Genomic DNA, 15,031 nt, shown 5'->3' with positions numbered 1-15,031 from the left:
GGCGCGGGCAGCCCCGCGGGGCGCGGCCTGCTCCTCCTGGGAGCCCTGGCCGTGCCCCTGCCTCTCCTGTCACTGTGTGGTCTGGTGGGCGATTTCTCCCATGAGAAGCTGCAGTCTTCCTAATTGCTGGATTTTAGCAATTAATGATTTTGAATGGAAACGCTCCTGAAGGCTTCCTGTTGGTCAAATCAAAATGAACGATCGGGAGCTTGGAGTTAGCCTTGCTTTGGTGATAACACACTATGAAACACACGGTGCATCTCAGTGGGCCAGAATTTTTAAAGCAGCTTTGAACTGCGGTGCTTAAGTTGAAACACCTACTTTAGGTTTAGTAATGACTACGAATTATTTAACAGATGTTTTTTTACAGTAGTGGTGGGAGGTCCTTATCAGGAGAAGTTTTTAGTAACAACTTAATTATTTTCATAGATAATTTACAGATTAATTCCTATTCCACTGTGGAAGCATATATGTAGTTCTCTAAAGGCAGTAGAAGAAACACTGTTGCCTCTGAAATTAGACAGCAGTTTGAGGGTTTGGGGCCAGGTGATGAGTGATATCTGCAGGAGATAATATGACTTTAGTATATGTTTATTTTACATAAATACCCTGAAAGGGACTCTCCATTTTAGTAGCTGTCCAGTTTAGCAGCTGATCTGAAATTATCTTTTAGAGCATTTCACCTCTCACCTGAATAGAATTATGTATTATATTTCCTTCTGACCTCAAAGCCTGCTAGTAATTGTTTCCTTTTTCAAACAAAAGTTATCCAGAATTAAGGGCTTGAAGGTTCAGCCACTGACAAGTAAGAGGTGCAATTTTCCTATCTCTAACGGAATTAAAAACTACTCTAGCTTTTGAACAGGAGTGCAGCATGAAATAACTTGATGATTGTACACTGCTGAGAAAAACTAAGTATTGAAGACAAAATATCCTGTAATTCTTTCTGTTGAAAACTCTAAATATAATAAATCAAGGACTAGTGACTGTCATTTTATCCAAATGCAATTCTCTTGTCCATGCTGTTGTTCTTAAATGTTAACATGAGTGAAATGTTGAACTCTTATATTTATGAAAAATGCAAAGAAGAATACAGGAAAAGTTTCCTAAGCTCTTAATTAGGGTACTCATCGCAAGTTTAATTGTTTTCAAAACTACGTTAAACACTCTAGTTTCTCTCTCTTCTTCGGTAGCTTACTTATTCTTCAGTGTTCCCTGTACATCTGGCCTGTCACTGGTGAGAGCTTAGTGATGTTTAACAATATTTGGGTGTGCACAGACAATTGCAAGAGTCCAGTTTAGAGTTGCTGCATCTCCTCAGTGGCGTTACAGTCGTTATGGTACAGAGCCAAATTGTCTTCATTGGCATTTGAAGTGTATTCTTTCCATGACAACAAACCCTTCAGTACTGTGCGCTGCACAGTATGTGTAGTACAGAAGTATGAGTAGGGGTTTGGTTGCTCCATCTTAGCTGAGAAGGGCCATTTAATTGCTCAGTCATGGCTGTTTCCAGTTGTTGAGTTACACTTCTGTCTGCCAGCACTCGAGTTCTGGTAGATGTGACAGTGGTGTTTTGCCAGCTTACTCATTCTGTCAATCTGTCTTGCATTTTCTACTGAAACTGCCGATTCCTCATTTCCCTTTCATTGAGATGAGTGGACACGTGCTAGATCATTAGCTGTCATAGTTTGTGGTCTGTTGTAGTATGTTAAGTTAGATTTATGCTAGCGGGTTGGACTCTTAAACAGCAATATTTCTGACACAGGAATTTTTTTACTAGAGCAGTCACTTGCAGCACAGTTACTAGGAGGACATTTGGGCAGAACAACTCTTAAAACCAATATGACTGATTGTGAAAAGTTCTTTAAAACCCTAGTGACAGTCAGTGTCTTTCATGAGACAATTTCAAAGGGCTGAAATTACTTTCCATCTTGCAAGTTGCTACAGAATAGGCTGTAGACCTGTAAATATACAGAGACTGAAGTTATCAAAGCACAAAATTTATGAACCTGCTTGTCACAGTTCTTATAGGTAGAGGAATGTGAAACATTGAGAAAAGAAATGTTTGGACGCAGGAAGGAATTATTCTTAACTTCCATTTAAAAACAGTATCTATAAGTTTAAAATATCCTTGTCCTCTGAATGATTGTAAAGTCAGAAGCTCTGCTGGTTCTGTACGTTGAACCACCTGGACAGGTGTCACGCTATGATAAGAAGGCACATATCACCAGATTAATTTTGAAAAAAGAAGCTTATTAGGAAATTACAGTAGGAGTCCTATTTTATTTCATTTTGATGACTGACACCTGTGCCTTTTTTACCTGTCAGTGTACTGTAATGTAACATATAGCAGATTTGTTACTGTAGAAACTTGGTGAGGAAATACTGACTTCAGATGACCACATATGCACAGTGGCTTCATTCTGACAGTTTTATTCGTCCAAAATTCTAAATATGTTCTTGATTTTGTAATGTGTTAAAAATTTATATTTCCTAAACCATCATTTTTCTTATATCCTATGTAGTTAAGTACTAAACAGGAATAACCATTTATGTGAAACTTATTTTAAATATGTTATGTATCTGGTCAGACCATCTCCTTTGCTATGTGATTTGAAATCTAACACTGGATTTAACAAGGCTGTTCTTTGACTGGAGAGGGAAGGCTCAAGCTTATAGTTCTTCACATACATAATTGTGATAATGTTGGGATTTAAAACTTATGTAGAAAAACTTGGTATTCACTGCTTTGCCTTCAGAGTGATGCAGGCATTCTTATGTTTATGTCTTGTTTCATCATACACTGTGCGGTGGGTTCAGGAAACAAGTACATATGTGTACTTGTCCATAATACTCAATGCCATTGGAAGTCAGATATCTTTAAACTGTGTGTTAAAGATCAGTTTTGTCACCTGCTTGAGGTGTCTTTCTTATCATTAATAAATAGAAAGAGAGAGATGTGGGCATACAAATATACATATGACTTGCGAATTCTGTGTCTCAGAGTACCTGTAGATCTTCTTGATTTTAAATAAGAGTTTTATCTGCATTAAGAATTTGGGGGATGACTGATGGGTTGCTTGGTTGGGGAACAACCTACTCAGTTTTGGGAAATGAAAGTGGTTGTTACCTCAAGATCTGGAGAAGAGCTTTAGCATAACAAAAATGGCAAAGGTGAGTGTGATAGCATATAGTTCATTAGTGATTATTAACTATCAGCTGTGTATTAGATAGTGAAAGTTTTTTAGCTTATAGAGGATATATAGTCCCTTTAAATAAAACTGCAGATTCACTATGTGTGTTTATTGCTTTTGGAATAAAATATTGCAATTTATTGGCAAAGTGAATAGACTATGGCGATTATTATTTTGATCTGAATGCATATAAAGGGAAATAAAGTAATCTGGAAATAGATTTCGTAGTGATGCTATGTAGTCTAGAGTTTGCTTAACCTTGAGATTTTTCTAAGATTTATTTTTGAAACAGTTTTAATATAAAGCCTCCTTTGGATTAGCAGCAAGTAAAAATTTCAAGAATGTGGCATGGTGCACTGTCAAGACCTTGGTCATACAGGCATAAATAGCCTTACAAATCTCAGAATTAAATACGTGAATTTAAGGAGACTGCCACCCTAAGTGTGTGTTTGTTCTGAGTAGTGGTTCTATCATCTGTTAAAAGAACAAAGTTGAGCGATTAACATGAACAGTATGTTTTTGTGTGATAGTTAATTGAATTGAGAACTTGCTGCAGTTAAACATCAGATTAATACAATAAAAGTGTGAGGAGGCAGTAAGGAATTTTAATTTTTTAATAAACTGTACAAATACTAACTTACTTTGTAAATGACAGCTACTTGAATTATAATTAGTGTCAAACCTCTCTAATGTCCTCATATAAAAATGGGGTCTGTATGAGATCGAGCGTAATTTTTGTCCTGTAGAAGTCTTGTATACTTTTTTAATATTAGTACTACATAACAACATAATTTTTGTTGTGTTTGTTTTGCCCTCTTGAAGCTTAACCTTGGAGACGATATCATGAAAGTTGTAATCGATTGGAGCAAGCTTCAAAGCACACCTGCACTTCAGCCAACAGTACTCTTTAGTGCACTTCAGCAGCATATTTTATGTTTGCAGGTAAATATTTTGTTGGGCACGTTCAACCTGATAAAAGTGATCAGCAGCTGAATGTAGCTATACTAAATGGAATGTAAAATGCCAGTCGCTTTGATCTTAATATTGCTATGTCCAACAAAAAAGGATGCAAAAGTATTATATGCTTGGGATTCCACTGTGGTTCATAGGGACTTAAAGATTTTTCAGATTAGTGGTGGGAACAGCCACTGTAGGTGAGCAGGCTGAATAAATGCAGCCTCATTGATTTCTAGACTTGCACTGTAGATGGGATACATTTCCATCTATGGTGGGTTATAATTAAGCAATAAGACACGGCAGGTGTGTGTCATGCTATGATAATGATTCCATGCGTTGGGTGAGTTTTGAGGCTCATGGAGTGCTTTCAGTGGTTCAAGAAGTGGCATTATCCCAGCATGACACATCCTGGAGTGTCTTGCTGCAATTAAATATATTTTCAGCACAGAGTTGTTTTTTGGGGGGTTTTTTTTGCTGTTGTTGTTGGAGGTTTTTTTAAGAGTAATTTCTTTGACATTAATGTCTCATCTTGCCAAGTAGCCCGTCACCATTACTGTTATTTCTTTTAACTATTTGAAACTTTCCAACCCTACCAAAAGTACGTCTAATTCACTTGCATGCCAGGGACGTGAACAGTTTGTCAGCCAGTAACTGAACAGTGTTTTGACCTTGGTAGTTCATCTGTAAACTATGAAGGTTTAAACATAGTTTTTTACTTCAGCTAGTCAACTAATTATTTCAAGTGTGTCATTCTGAGAGGGTGAAAAAGGAAGTGCCTGTATTTTCTTGTCTGTAGGTAAAAGAGAAGTCCCTTTATGTTTTCTGGAGATCCACCAAATCTTTGGTGTGCTAAACAAAAAGAGAAAATATGCTAGATAAAAGCAAGTAGAAATTGCATCCTACTGTAAGAACACTGCAAGTAGAAATGTTATTCTGTTTCAGGATATGTGACTGCTAGAAATCGTATTGTCTTTAAAAAAAAAATTGAGGGAAAATAAACAGTGAAATGCAGACTAGATGAAACTGGTAAAAAATAAAATAGTGGCTGTGATGTATAAATGTACTGAGGTTTTGTTATGAGATCTTGTGTAAGAGTTATTGCAGTAGAATAACAAGCATTTACTTTTGCTGCTACAAATGTCAGTGCATTCTCTCATTTAATTTCATGACCTAAGTAGATAATCAACCGTGTCAAGAAAAGCATGTGTTCAGGATAACGCCTATGTGTTTCATGTCTGTGTTCTCCCTTGTTCACTTGGGCAACTGCAGTTTCAAGTGGAGGATGTAGTACTGTGGTGATAAAGTAGAGGCTTTACAGTGTGAAAGCATTGGCTTTCACGTTAAAGAGGAAGAATACTAAGCCTTACTGTTCTGAGTGGGCATTTGAATGACATGCTAATTAAGTGGCATTGGTGCCAACGATTGAAGCTTTGATTTAGCTAGTTACAGATGAGAGGCAGGCAGATTTTTGAAGAAATTTTGCAGAAAATCTCTAAAAGGCATAGGTCAAAAAGGCCAGAATCACGGTGTGCACAGTATTTGAAACTACAGCTTTTTCTTTTTTCCTTTTAAAAAATGTTGTTTATGTGTTCTATCAGAAGCAGATTATGTAATTCCTAAAATTATTTCAGTCAATCTGTTTTAGAAATTTTAATAGTACTTGGCTTTTTACTTTTTGTTTTGGGGATTTTTTGGCTTTTTTATTTTTGTAACCCTAACATACTGTTGTTTTTTTTGTTCAGCCTCTCTTAGAAAAACTTCAGTCATTGATTAAAGAGGAAAATATAGGATGTGTTAAACCTGCAGGTAAAACAGAAGGCCCAACTTGTGAGACAAGTTTGGATTTTTATGGTGGTAACTGTCAGACTGAAGAGAAGTACATGAGGTATGACTTGGGAGATCTGAAGGGTGCTCATATTGATTTTGATCCAGAGGTGGTCCAAATAAAAGCTGGAAAAGCAGAAGTAAGTGACTTACCTAAATAAATAAAAGACCTTTCCAAATTTTGAATTTAAAGAATGAAATAGATATATGCCATCATGTTTATTACCTGCAGATTGACAGGCGGATATCAGCCTTCATCGAGAGGAAACAAGCTGAGATCAATGAAAATAATGTCAGGGAATTTTGCAATGTTATTGATTGTAATCAAGGTAACTGGCTAGCCAGACTTTAATCTTTACAGCCATTTAAGATGTTTTTTTATTTCTTTATTTTTCAAAAGCACTATTCTATATTTAAAGCAGAACTTTATTTTAAGAGTAACTTTGTTTTAAAATTAAGAACTTCCATGTGCACTGCAGATGTTGTCAGATGGAGAAAAAAGGAATTAAGTCACTGGATGACAGTGTTTAATACTTCCTAGACAGAACGATTATAGCTATCACTATGTTCAAGAGCTGCATTCTTAAGTCAGATGATTTTGCAGCTATTCTTCCCATGTTTTAGCTAAGGTGCCTTCCAAAGTCAACAGAATTGCAATTCAGAGGTGTCTTGTGAAATATATACTCAAATTGCAGTTAATTTTATGCTTGTAAAATTACTAAGTGTTTTTTTACAATCAATATGAATTAGCAACTACCTAAATTAACTTTCCTTTCAACATTACTCACACTTTTGGTGTTTTTAATGCACCAACTGGCACAATTGACTATATCTATAATGAAATAATCTTAAATCCATCTGGTAGGCTGGATACCATTAACATGATAAGAAACTGTAACCAAGTGCATCTTAAAAGTGAAGACACTTTTATATGCATAAGTAGTACAGAGACATTTCCTAAGTACCTGTGAGCCCAGATGTGCATTGTCTCTGTGATGTATTTAGGCTTTTAGAGATCAAAGCTTATCGTTCATAAGCTTTACAGGAAAAGAGTTTAACTCCTTGAATATTAGTTGTAATGAAAGAGACAGCTGAAGTCAATTAGAATATTCTATCTAGAAAAATATCATTTCCTAATATTGTTAATTACATGCAGAAGAAATTGTTGTAAGACATTCCTTTGTATGCTCAGGCATAACAAAATGTGTAAAGCTTTGGTATATACAAACACAGAATAAGAGAGAAACATTAGAATAAACTAAGATGGTCTGTAGGTTTTTATGGCTAAGAAAATTAGAGAAATCAGAGACATTATAATAAATGCAGGTAGGAGCGAAAAGAATGCCGATGAATAAACTAGACCAGTATAAAAATAGAAGAACAGTTTCAAAAAAAGGACTTAAGAACAGAATAGCAGTGGTAAGCAGGGAAAAGGCTTCTGAACAGTAAAAAAGAATTAAGTTACAGAGAAACTCAATGGAAAGTAAAAACCTAATAAAATTTAAATTGGAAGGAATTTGGTCCTGATCTAATAAACCTTTATATATACTTACATACATTTATGCATGGACCAGTTAAAACCAGTAAGTCCATGAAAGTGTGTGACCCTATTAATGAGTGAGTGTTTATAGAATGAATTAAGTATTTATGATCTTTTTATTGTCTGAAATACTGTTTAGATTTTTTAAAAGCCTCAAAGATAATGTTGGGTAGAATATTTTAAATTAAAAATACATAATTATTTAGGACCTCACTTTTTATATTTTTATTGCTTATCTAGAAAACAGCTGTGCCAGAACAGATGCAATTTTCACACCTTATCCTGGATTTAAAAGCCATATAAAGGGTAAGCAACAATTTTAATACCCATTTATTAAGTGTCCAGGTGGAACTGCAGATGTTGAATCTTTGACTTAAAAACTTTTTAATAGAATGCTTAAAAAAAGCAATCTTAACATACTGATGTTTTTACTCTAGTGAATACTTCTTTGCTTACTTCTCCCATGTTTTCAATCCCAAAACTGGTTCATTAAGCTGATAGTTGTGAACTGAAGACCAAAGGAATGTAGCTTATTTTCATTGCCTGAAAGGAAAAAATGGAAAAGATAAAGCAGGATAGAGCAACTGAACAATTCTTAGCTTTTCTCCTAAGGAGAAGTCATCAGTCCAGTTAATTTTATCTAATCTCAATTTCTTACCTTCCGTTTATTGTTAGTCTGTCTAAGTATATTGAATTAGAAAATAGTTTTGGGACACAGTGGAAGTTCTGAGCCATAGAGTTATAGGAAGGGACAATATATAGAACAAGCTTACCACTGCACTACCATTTGGAAAGGAGTAAGTAGTGTAAAATTATTGTCCCAACAGGAGTTAGTGTAAAAGATTGCTGTCCATCTAATGCTCTGTAGGTGTACACAAGCTACTCTGTACAAATAAACGAAATTTCCAAAATGAGAATGAAAGTAACCCTCTCTTCCATTTTTCAGAGTGATAGTGTTCAAATATCCACTTGAACTCATTCCTTCAGGAAACTGAAAAGCTTGGAATAGTACTGTGAAGCATTATGATAGGTATAATAAGCATTAAAAGGTCTGGTGAGCTTTGAGGGAGAGCATAATTGAAGAATCAATGCATGATTTGGTTTGGAAGGGACCTTAAAGATCATCTAGATCTAACCCCCCTGCATGGGCAGGGACATCTCCCACTTAACTACGTTGCTCAAAGCCCCATCCAACCTGCCTTGAACACTTCCAGGGAGGGGGCTTCCACAGCTTCCCTGGGCACTTCATTCCAGTGTCTCATCATCCTCATAGTGAATAATTTCCTCCTCATGTCTAACCTAAATCTCCTCTCTTCCAGTTTTAAGCCATTATTACTTGTCCTCTTGCTACATGCCTTTGTAAAAAGCCCCTCCCCAGCTTTCTTGTAGGCCCCCTTCAGATACTGGAAAGGCTGCTATTGTAAGTTTGAGTTCAGAATCCTTCACTAAGAACCCCTTTCAGAGGTCACTTTTTTAAACTGCTAGTCTGTAGCTTGACTGGAAGCATATTGCAGGAAGAAGAAAAGTTTGGGCTTCAAGTAACTAAAACTAAAACAGTTCATTCCTGAAATGTAAACACTTAGAAAAGAATTGGAGGTAAAAGCAGTGTGAACTGAAGCAAGAATGTAACATGAAGTACTGAGTAAGAACGTGTGTGTTTTAGTGTCTGGAGTTGCCAAGAGCCTTTAGGATTGCAGTATACTGCAGTAGTATCAGGAAGGAACTGAGAAATGATGGTGATTTACAGCGAAGAGACCAAAGTCTTCTGATGACAATGTGGATCAGCTGGGGGGCAGGAGAGACTCAGAAGCAGCTCAAGAGTCATTAAAGCTGTTACCTGAATAACAAAAGTTCGAAGAGAACTTCCTTGCTGAGGCCCATCGTGGTTCTTCTAGTTGTGTACCTCCCCTCATCTTCATGTATTTGTGATGCTTCCTGTAATGTTCAGTCTGGCCTCTTCTTTGTATTCACAACAGCTCATATGTGCAACTGCTGATACTGGGTTTTCTGCTGTTAATCACTTGATGACAGATTCTAGATACTGCCATTCTACATGAATATATGAGTAATTCTTTTACTTTGCATATGTAAAGTCCTAGGTTTTTTGTTTAGTTTAGTTACTTGTACAAAAATAGGGGAATACTTTCATTTGAGCCTTTAATCTTAATGTGTGGGGGACCCTTCACAATTTCTTAACACAGGTTTTCACATTTTAGTATTTTTAATATTTTAGTTAGATGTACTTTGTTTCATGTGCATAAATGTTAAATTTGTGTTCTCTTTACCTAGTTTCTAGGGTAGTAAATACATACGGTCCTCAGACTAGATCTGAAGGAGCACATGGGTCCAGTCACAAAGTCAATGTGCCTATTCATGATTGTGGAAACCAAGCTGTTGAGGAGAGATTGCAAAATATTGAAACACACTTACGGTTACAAACAGGTTTGTATCATGTTTTAATTTTGAAATTGGTGTGCCAGTTTGTGCTACAGTTATCATTACGGCAGTAAAACTGGGAAAGTATAAAAACTGTGTCTGTGAAAACAGTGGGTAGATCCACTGAAGGGTTTGGTCAACCCAAGGACTACAGTGTAATGTTTAGGTTCTTATGCCCAAAATGGAACCCAGATTTATGCCTAAATTAGGATAGTGAGTTAGTAAATATACACTTGATGTGTTGGCAAACAAGAGAGAGGCACTTCAGAATGCGATTAAAACCATCTCAGATATTTAGAGGTAGAGGTTCTTTATGGCTAGTGGAGTCACACAGAATCACAGAATGTTAGGGGTTCAAAGGGACCTCTGTAGATCCACCCCCCCTGCCAGAGCAGGATCACCACAGAATCTAGGGCAGGTCACACAGACGGATCCTGACAGGTCTTGAAAGTCTCCAGAGATGGATGCTACACAGCTTCTCTGGGCAGCCTGTTCCAGTGCTTTGTAACCCTTACAGTAAAGAACTTTTTTCTCATGTTAAGATGGAACTTCCTGGCTCTTGTTTGCATCCCTTGCCCTATCAGAGGGCATGACTGAAAAGAGACTGGCCCCTCCTTATTGAAACCCACCCTTCAGGAACCGTTATCTAATCCTGACTTTATCCTTAACTTTCTGGTCACCAAAGGCAAGTTATTCCACCTACATGTACCACAGTTTCCTTATCTAAAAATGGACAAAATGTGAATTTTCGCCTCCCTATTTGAAACCCATTTACCAGAATTGTTAAATACAAAGCTCATATGGCACATCACAGCACAGATTCAAACACTCAGTATGTTTACATTTATGCATACAGAAAAACTAGTACTAAATGTATTGTAAAAGTGGGTGGTATAATGTCAAGTTTCCAAAACACAGCATACTCCAAATCAGTAAGAAAATTCTTAAGGGTGACCCACTGAACAGGAAAAAAATGAGGTTAGGACTCAGTCCTGCTTCATGGATAGCATGTGGGCTGAGGGATAGGATCAACCCAAAAGACACCTTTTCCTAGAGGTGGACAGTTCTTGAAATATAGCTAATGAGAAGCTTCTTTCCCAGAATGTGGAAAGGCTACTGACATTTATATTTAGTTGTTTATTTCACCTGAGCCCTAGTTTTCTAGAATGTAAATCAATGATGCAACTAGCGAGGAGGAAGCTATTGTTCCTGAAAAGTGTTTTTGAAACAGAACAGAACCTGAGATATTCACCTAGTAAAGTGAATGTTCTACATGTCACACTGCAGACACACTCTGACCATTTTTGTTTTCTGACTACTGAAAAGATGTCAATCCATTCTCTAAGAATATGGTGAATATTGTTCTGTGAACACATACTGCTTCAAAGTCCTCTGGTGGCAAGGAGAGTAGAATCCTAGATACTGTTAAGGCAGCAGTTAAAGCTTGACACTTAGCTACATAGATGTCTCAAAAATCAGTTGTTTTTTGTGCATGGAAATTGAATTTGCATGTGGCTGGCCAACATTAAGGTTACAATGTGTAGTAGCTTTGGAGTTTATGCATGATCAGGGATAAATATTGGGGTTAGCTAAGGAGGAGCTCTTACTTCCAGGTTGTGCCTATGGTAGGTGACATAATTTCATCTGAAGGGACAGGTCAGCTAAACTACAGTATAGTTGAAGAGGATAAAAGTGGGCAGTTCCAGCTCAACTCCTGTCCAAATCAGTATTCATCTGAGCAGTAACCTACCTTAGCTACCTGTTCACCAGTTTTAGTTTCTGATGAGTTACTCTTGACTAACCTGCTGTTTTTCAGAACAGCAGCTTCTAGTGGTAGTGCTGCTCTTTTCCCTTTACATTAAAAGATAGCAGTTATTAAATGAGTGAGAGGAGAGGTTAGCCAATTAAATTAGTGGCTGCTGAGTGAGGAGTAGAGAGCAGAACTGAAAGAGGGAAGCTACCTGCAAAATTGTCTGTCTGAGGAAATAGATGAATGGCAATAAAACTCTGCATTAGTGCTTATTTCAGTAGCTTCTGAAATAGAATTGTCTTACCTAACAGACCTAGAAATAAATGGAAATGGGTGGAAACGGAAGAAATAAAGCTTGCTGAGGCCTTGGTTATCACTACTGTTCAGAACCAGATTATAATTTTAATTATGATAGGAATAGTTAGTTGTGATAAACAGTGATTACAGTTTATAGAATAGTATGTAGCATAAGTTAGATGCTTTCTAAGGCTGATACTTTGATCAGTTCTGTTCTTACATGGGGAACAAATGCAGGCTGCTGTAGTATAGTTGCAAATAGCAAATAGGTTTGGGTGGGGTTTTTTTCCTGTTGCTTTTTTGTTTGTGGTGTCTTTAGGGGTTTTTTGTTTGGATTTTTGAGAGGTTGGGGTGGTTTTGTTTGTTTGTTTGTTTTTCAAACTTCTGTTACTCCCTTCCACACACACACTCTCCACTCCTGCTTCTCTTATCTATGGCCAGACAAAGGGGCTGTTCTTTTTCAAGTGTGAGTCATTCCTGTCCTCTAACCTCTGATGCTCAGTGGAGATAGGTTTCCTTCAGAACAGTCTTGGGTATCATGCAGAATTCATGTGTGGTCTGCTCTCCCATCTGCTCCCTCCTGATGCTGCTTTCAGTTTTGAAGTGGTAACATTTGGGGTGTGACCAATGGAGGTAAGTTGCTCCAGAGACACTGTCAGACATATTTCAACCACCTGTGTTGTCTGTTGCCTTGATGAATGAACTGGCTTATCAATCAGTTTTTACTCTGAATCATATTAAAAACCCTTCCTTTTTATTATACCATCCACTAATTTTGTTTCAGCTGCAGGTTGACAGCTGGACTTGAAGAATTCAACTGTAAAATTTGCAATCTTTTGTTACAAAGCTTATTCAAGAGCTTTTCCTGATTTCTTTTTACTTATGTCTTTAGGTGGTCCTGTACCAAGAGACATTTATCAGAGAATTAAGAAGCTTGAAGATAAAATCCTTGAGCTGGAAGGACTGTCTCCTGAATATTTTCAATCTGTAGTAAGAAATTATCTCAGCTTGTTTTAGCATATCTAAATACATTTTGGACTTTTGTGCTTAAATCTTTGATGTACAGGCAAAAAATCTAAAGGGTTAGAGGGCAGACCTTTGTCTACCTCTGATAGACAGCTCTGGCTTGGTGTAATGGTTATATTTCATGTGGAACACCTTTGTAAGTTCTGATTTTTCATTTGAAAAGAAATAGCATTTGTTGTGGGCAAAAAAGGAAGCTTCAGTTAAGTTGATAGTTTTCCACCAAGCATGGAGAAGCTTCAACAGCTTCTGACTGCTCTTCAGTAGGATTTCTCATGTTCCAAAGTACACTTAATTATAAAAAAGATTTCTTTAATCCATGGAATGGCAGTCAATGTTCTTTCTTTACTTTAAAGACTCTTGTCAACATTGTTAGAGAATTACTTGTGGTCCTCTGTCAGTGTGACATTAAGTCTGTTTTGATTATGTCTTGTCTTTAGAGCTGTTCTGGCAAGAGGAGAAAGGTTCAACCTCCCCATGTAAGTGCTGTTAACTTTTGTTTAAGTTTAGGATGTTCTGAGTGAAAAGTAGTCAGAAGTCCTACCAAACAAAGATCCAACTTCTCAGAAATAGCTGAGGATCAGCATTGGATAGCTTGCTGGTGAAGAAAGAGCGGGAAGGAGAAAGAGTGAATTTGTGTCACAATGAAATGTGTCTTCTAAGAGTTGGTTCTGGGGTAGATTGGTTAGTGTTTTCACCAATTAGAAGGAAGATAGAATAAAATAAATCTGTACTGTTGTTAATCAAGCTGGTGGTAACAAGCAATTTGTGACTTCTGATTAACCTCCTAGTAATGTTTTCTGATTTTGTTTTGTGGTTTGATTTTTTAAATGTATTTTGTTGTTTTTGTTATTATTATTATTCATTTCTGTCAGTTTATGAAGAGACAATAAAAGTAGAAATGGCTGACTGGACAAAAGTGCTGCAGAAAGACCTGACGTTATAACAGATATTAACCTAAGTCAGTAAGACTTGCCATTTTCACAACACCTTTACATAAGGGAATGTATTAGCCATTTACCTAAAAGAGAATTTCTCAGCATAAGAAACCATAGCTGGAGCACAGTCTGCTACTAACTGTCACACTTGGAGACGGATGAAGGGGAATGCCTAGAATGGAATGTGGGCCATCTGAAACTGAGGAAGTTGACTTGTTTACAAGAAAAAAATCCTCCATAAGGTTAAATATTTTTATAAAGTGAATGATGACCAGATTAAAAAAAAATTGTCAGGTTCAGTGGGCACAGAGGAGGTTGATGTTGGGCAATAGGAAAAAGCCCTTCAGTTGTAAAGCTGGGTTCTGTAAGATCTTGATAGTCTCATCCAATGTTTTCACATCAAAGGATTTTTTTGTTTTTTCGTGAACCAGTTAAATAAGCATCTAATGGAAATAGCATGGATGTATTCATCCACGATTATGACTGTCCGCTTCTTCTAAGCTTTCATTCTTTTTCTTTCAAGTTTAAATATCCTAGATTCAGACAATTCTGCGTAAGAATTTCTGTCACTTAGTGCTATGTGCACTGACCTCAAATATCAAGTGCTAGTCCACTTCTTTAGCAGTTACAAGATGTAAATGTGGTTTTTATTTTGTTCTTTCAGCAGAACTATTCGTTGGCTGAACTTGATGAAAAGATCAATGCCATAAGACAGGCATTACTGAGGAAAACAAAAGAAAGCAAGTTCAAGGAGGCTGAGCAGCTTCTTCGATAAAAAAAACCCAAACCAGAGTCTTCAGAATCCTCATCATGCTTTACACATCCCTAAAGCATAGGCCTGAGTAGTGTTCATCAGGGATGACTTGAGCAATGAAAACAAAGCAGGCATATAAACTTCTTTTGGGTGATCTTGAAAGTTTGCTTTCAGAAGAACTCATTTAAAAACAGTCTTAATAATGAAATAGTTTAAAATGAAGAATGTTTTAGGAGTAGCATTCTGATAATCCATTTTCCTTCTGTTTTAAAGGGGGATTGCAGCACAGGTTGTATGTGGAAAGTCTTAACCCACATA

General features: G+C 36.8%; 1 protein-coding gene across 1 annotated transcript; it reads left to right on the top strand.

The window, feature by feature from the left end:
- The first annotated feature begins 3,929 nt into the window (after positions 1-3,929).
- On the top strand, positions 3,930-14,925 carry MBIP (MAP3K12 binding inhibitory protein 1). Its single transcript, XM_009993862.1, has 8 exons — positions 3,930-4,136; positions 5,894-6,115; positions 6,208-6,304; positions 7,756-7,821; positions 9,805-9,957; positions 12,891-12,988; positions 13,462-13,500; positions 14,624-14,925. The coding sequence occupies exons 1-8, from the start codon at positions 4,038-4,040 to the stop codon at positions 14,732-14,734; spliced, it is 885 nt and encodes a 294-aa protein (XP_009992164.1). The 5' UTR covers positions 3,930-4,037; the 3' UTR covers positions 14,735-14,925.
- The last annotated feature ends 106 nt before the right edge of the window (positions 14,926-15,031 follow it).

Source organism: Chaetura pelagica, unplaced genomic scaffold (genome assembly GCF_000747805.2).
Source record: "Chaetura pelagica isolate M959 unplaced genomic scaffold, ChaPel_1.0 scaffold11, whole genome shotgun sequence".
In the NCBI taxonomy this organism is placed as follows: Eukaryota; Metazoa; Chordata; class Aves; order Apodiformes; family Apodidae; genus Chaetura; species Chaetura pelagica.
The sequence above is the reverse complement of the archived record's forward strand: the minus strand, read 5'-3'. Positions and strand labels throughout refer to the sequence as shown.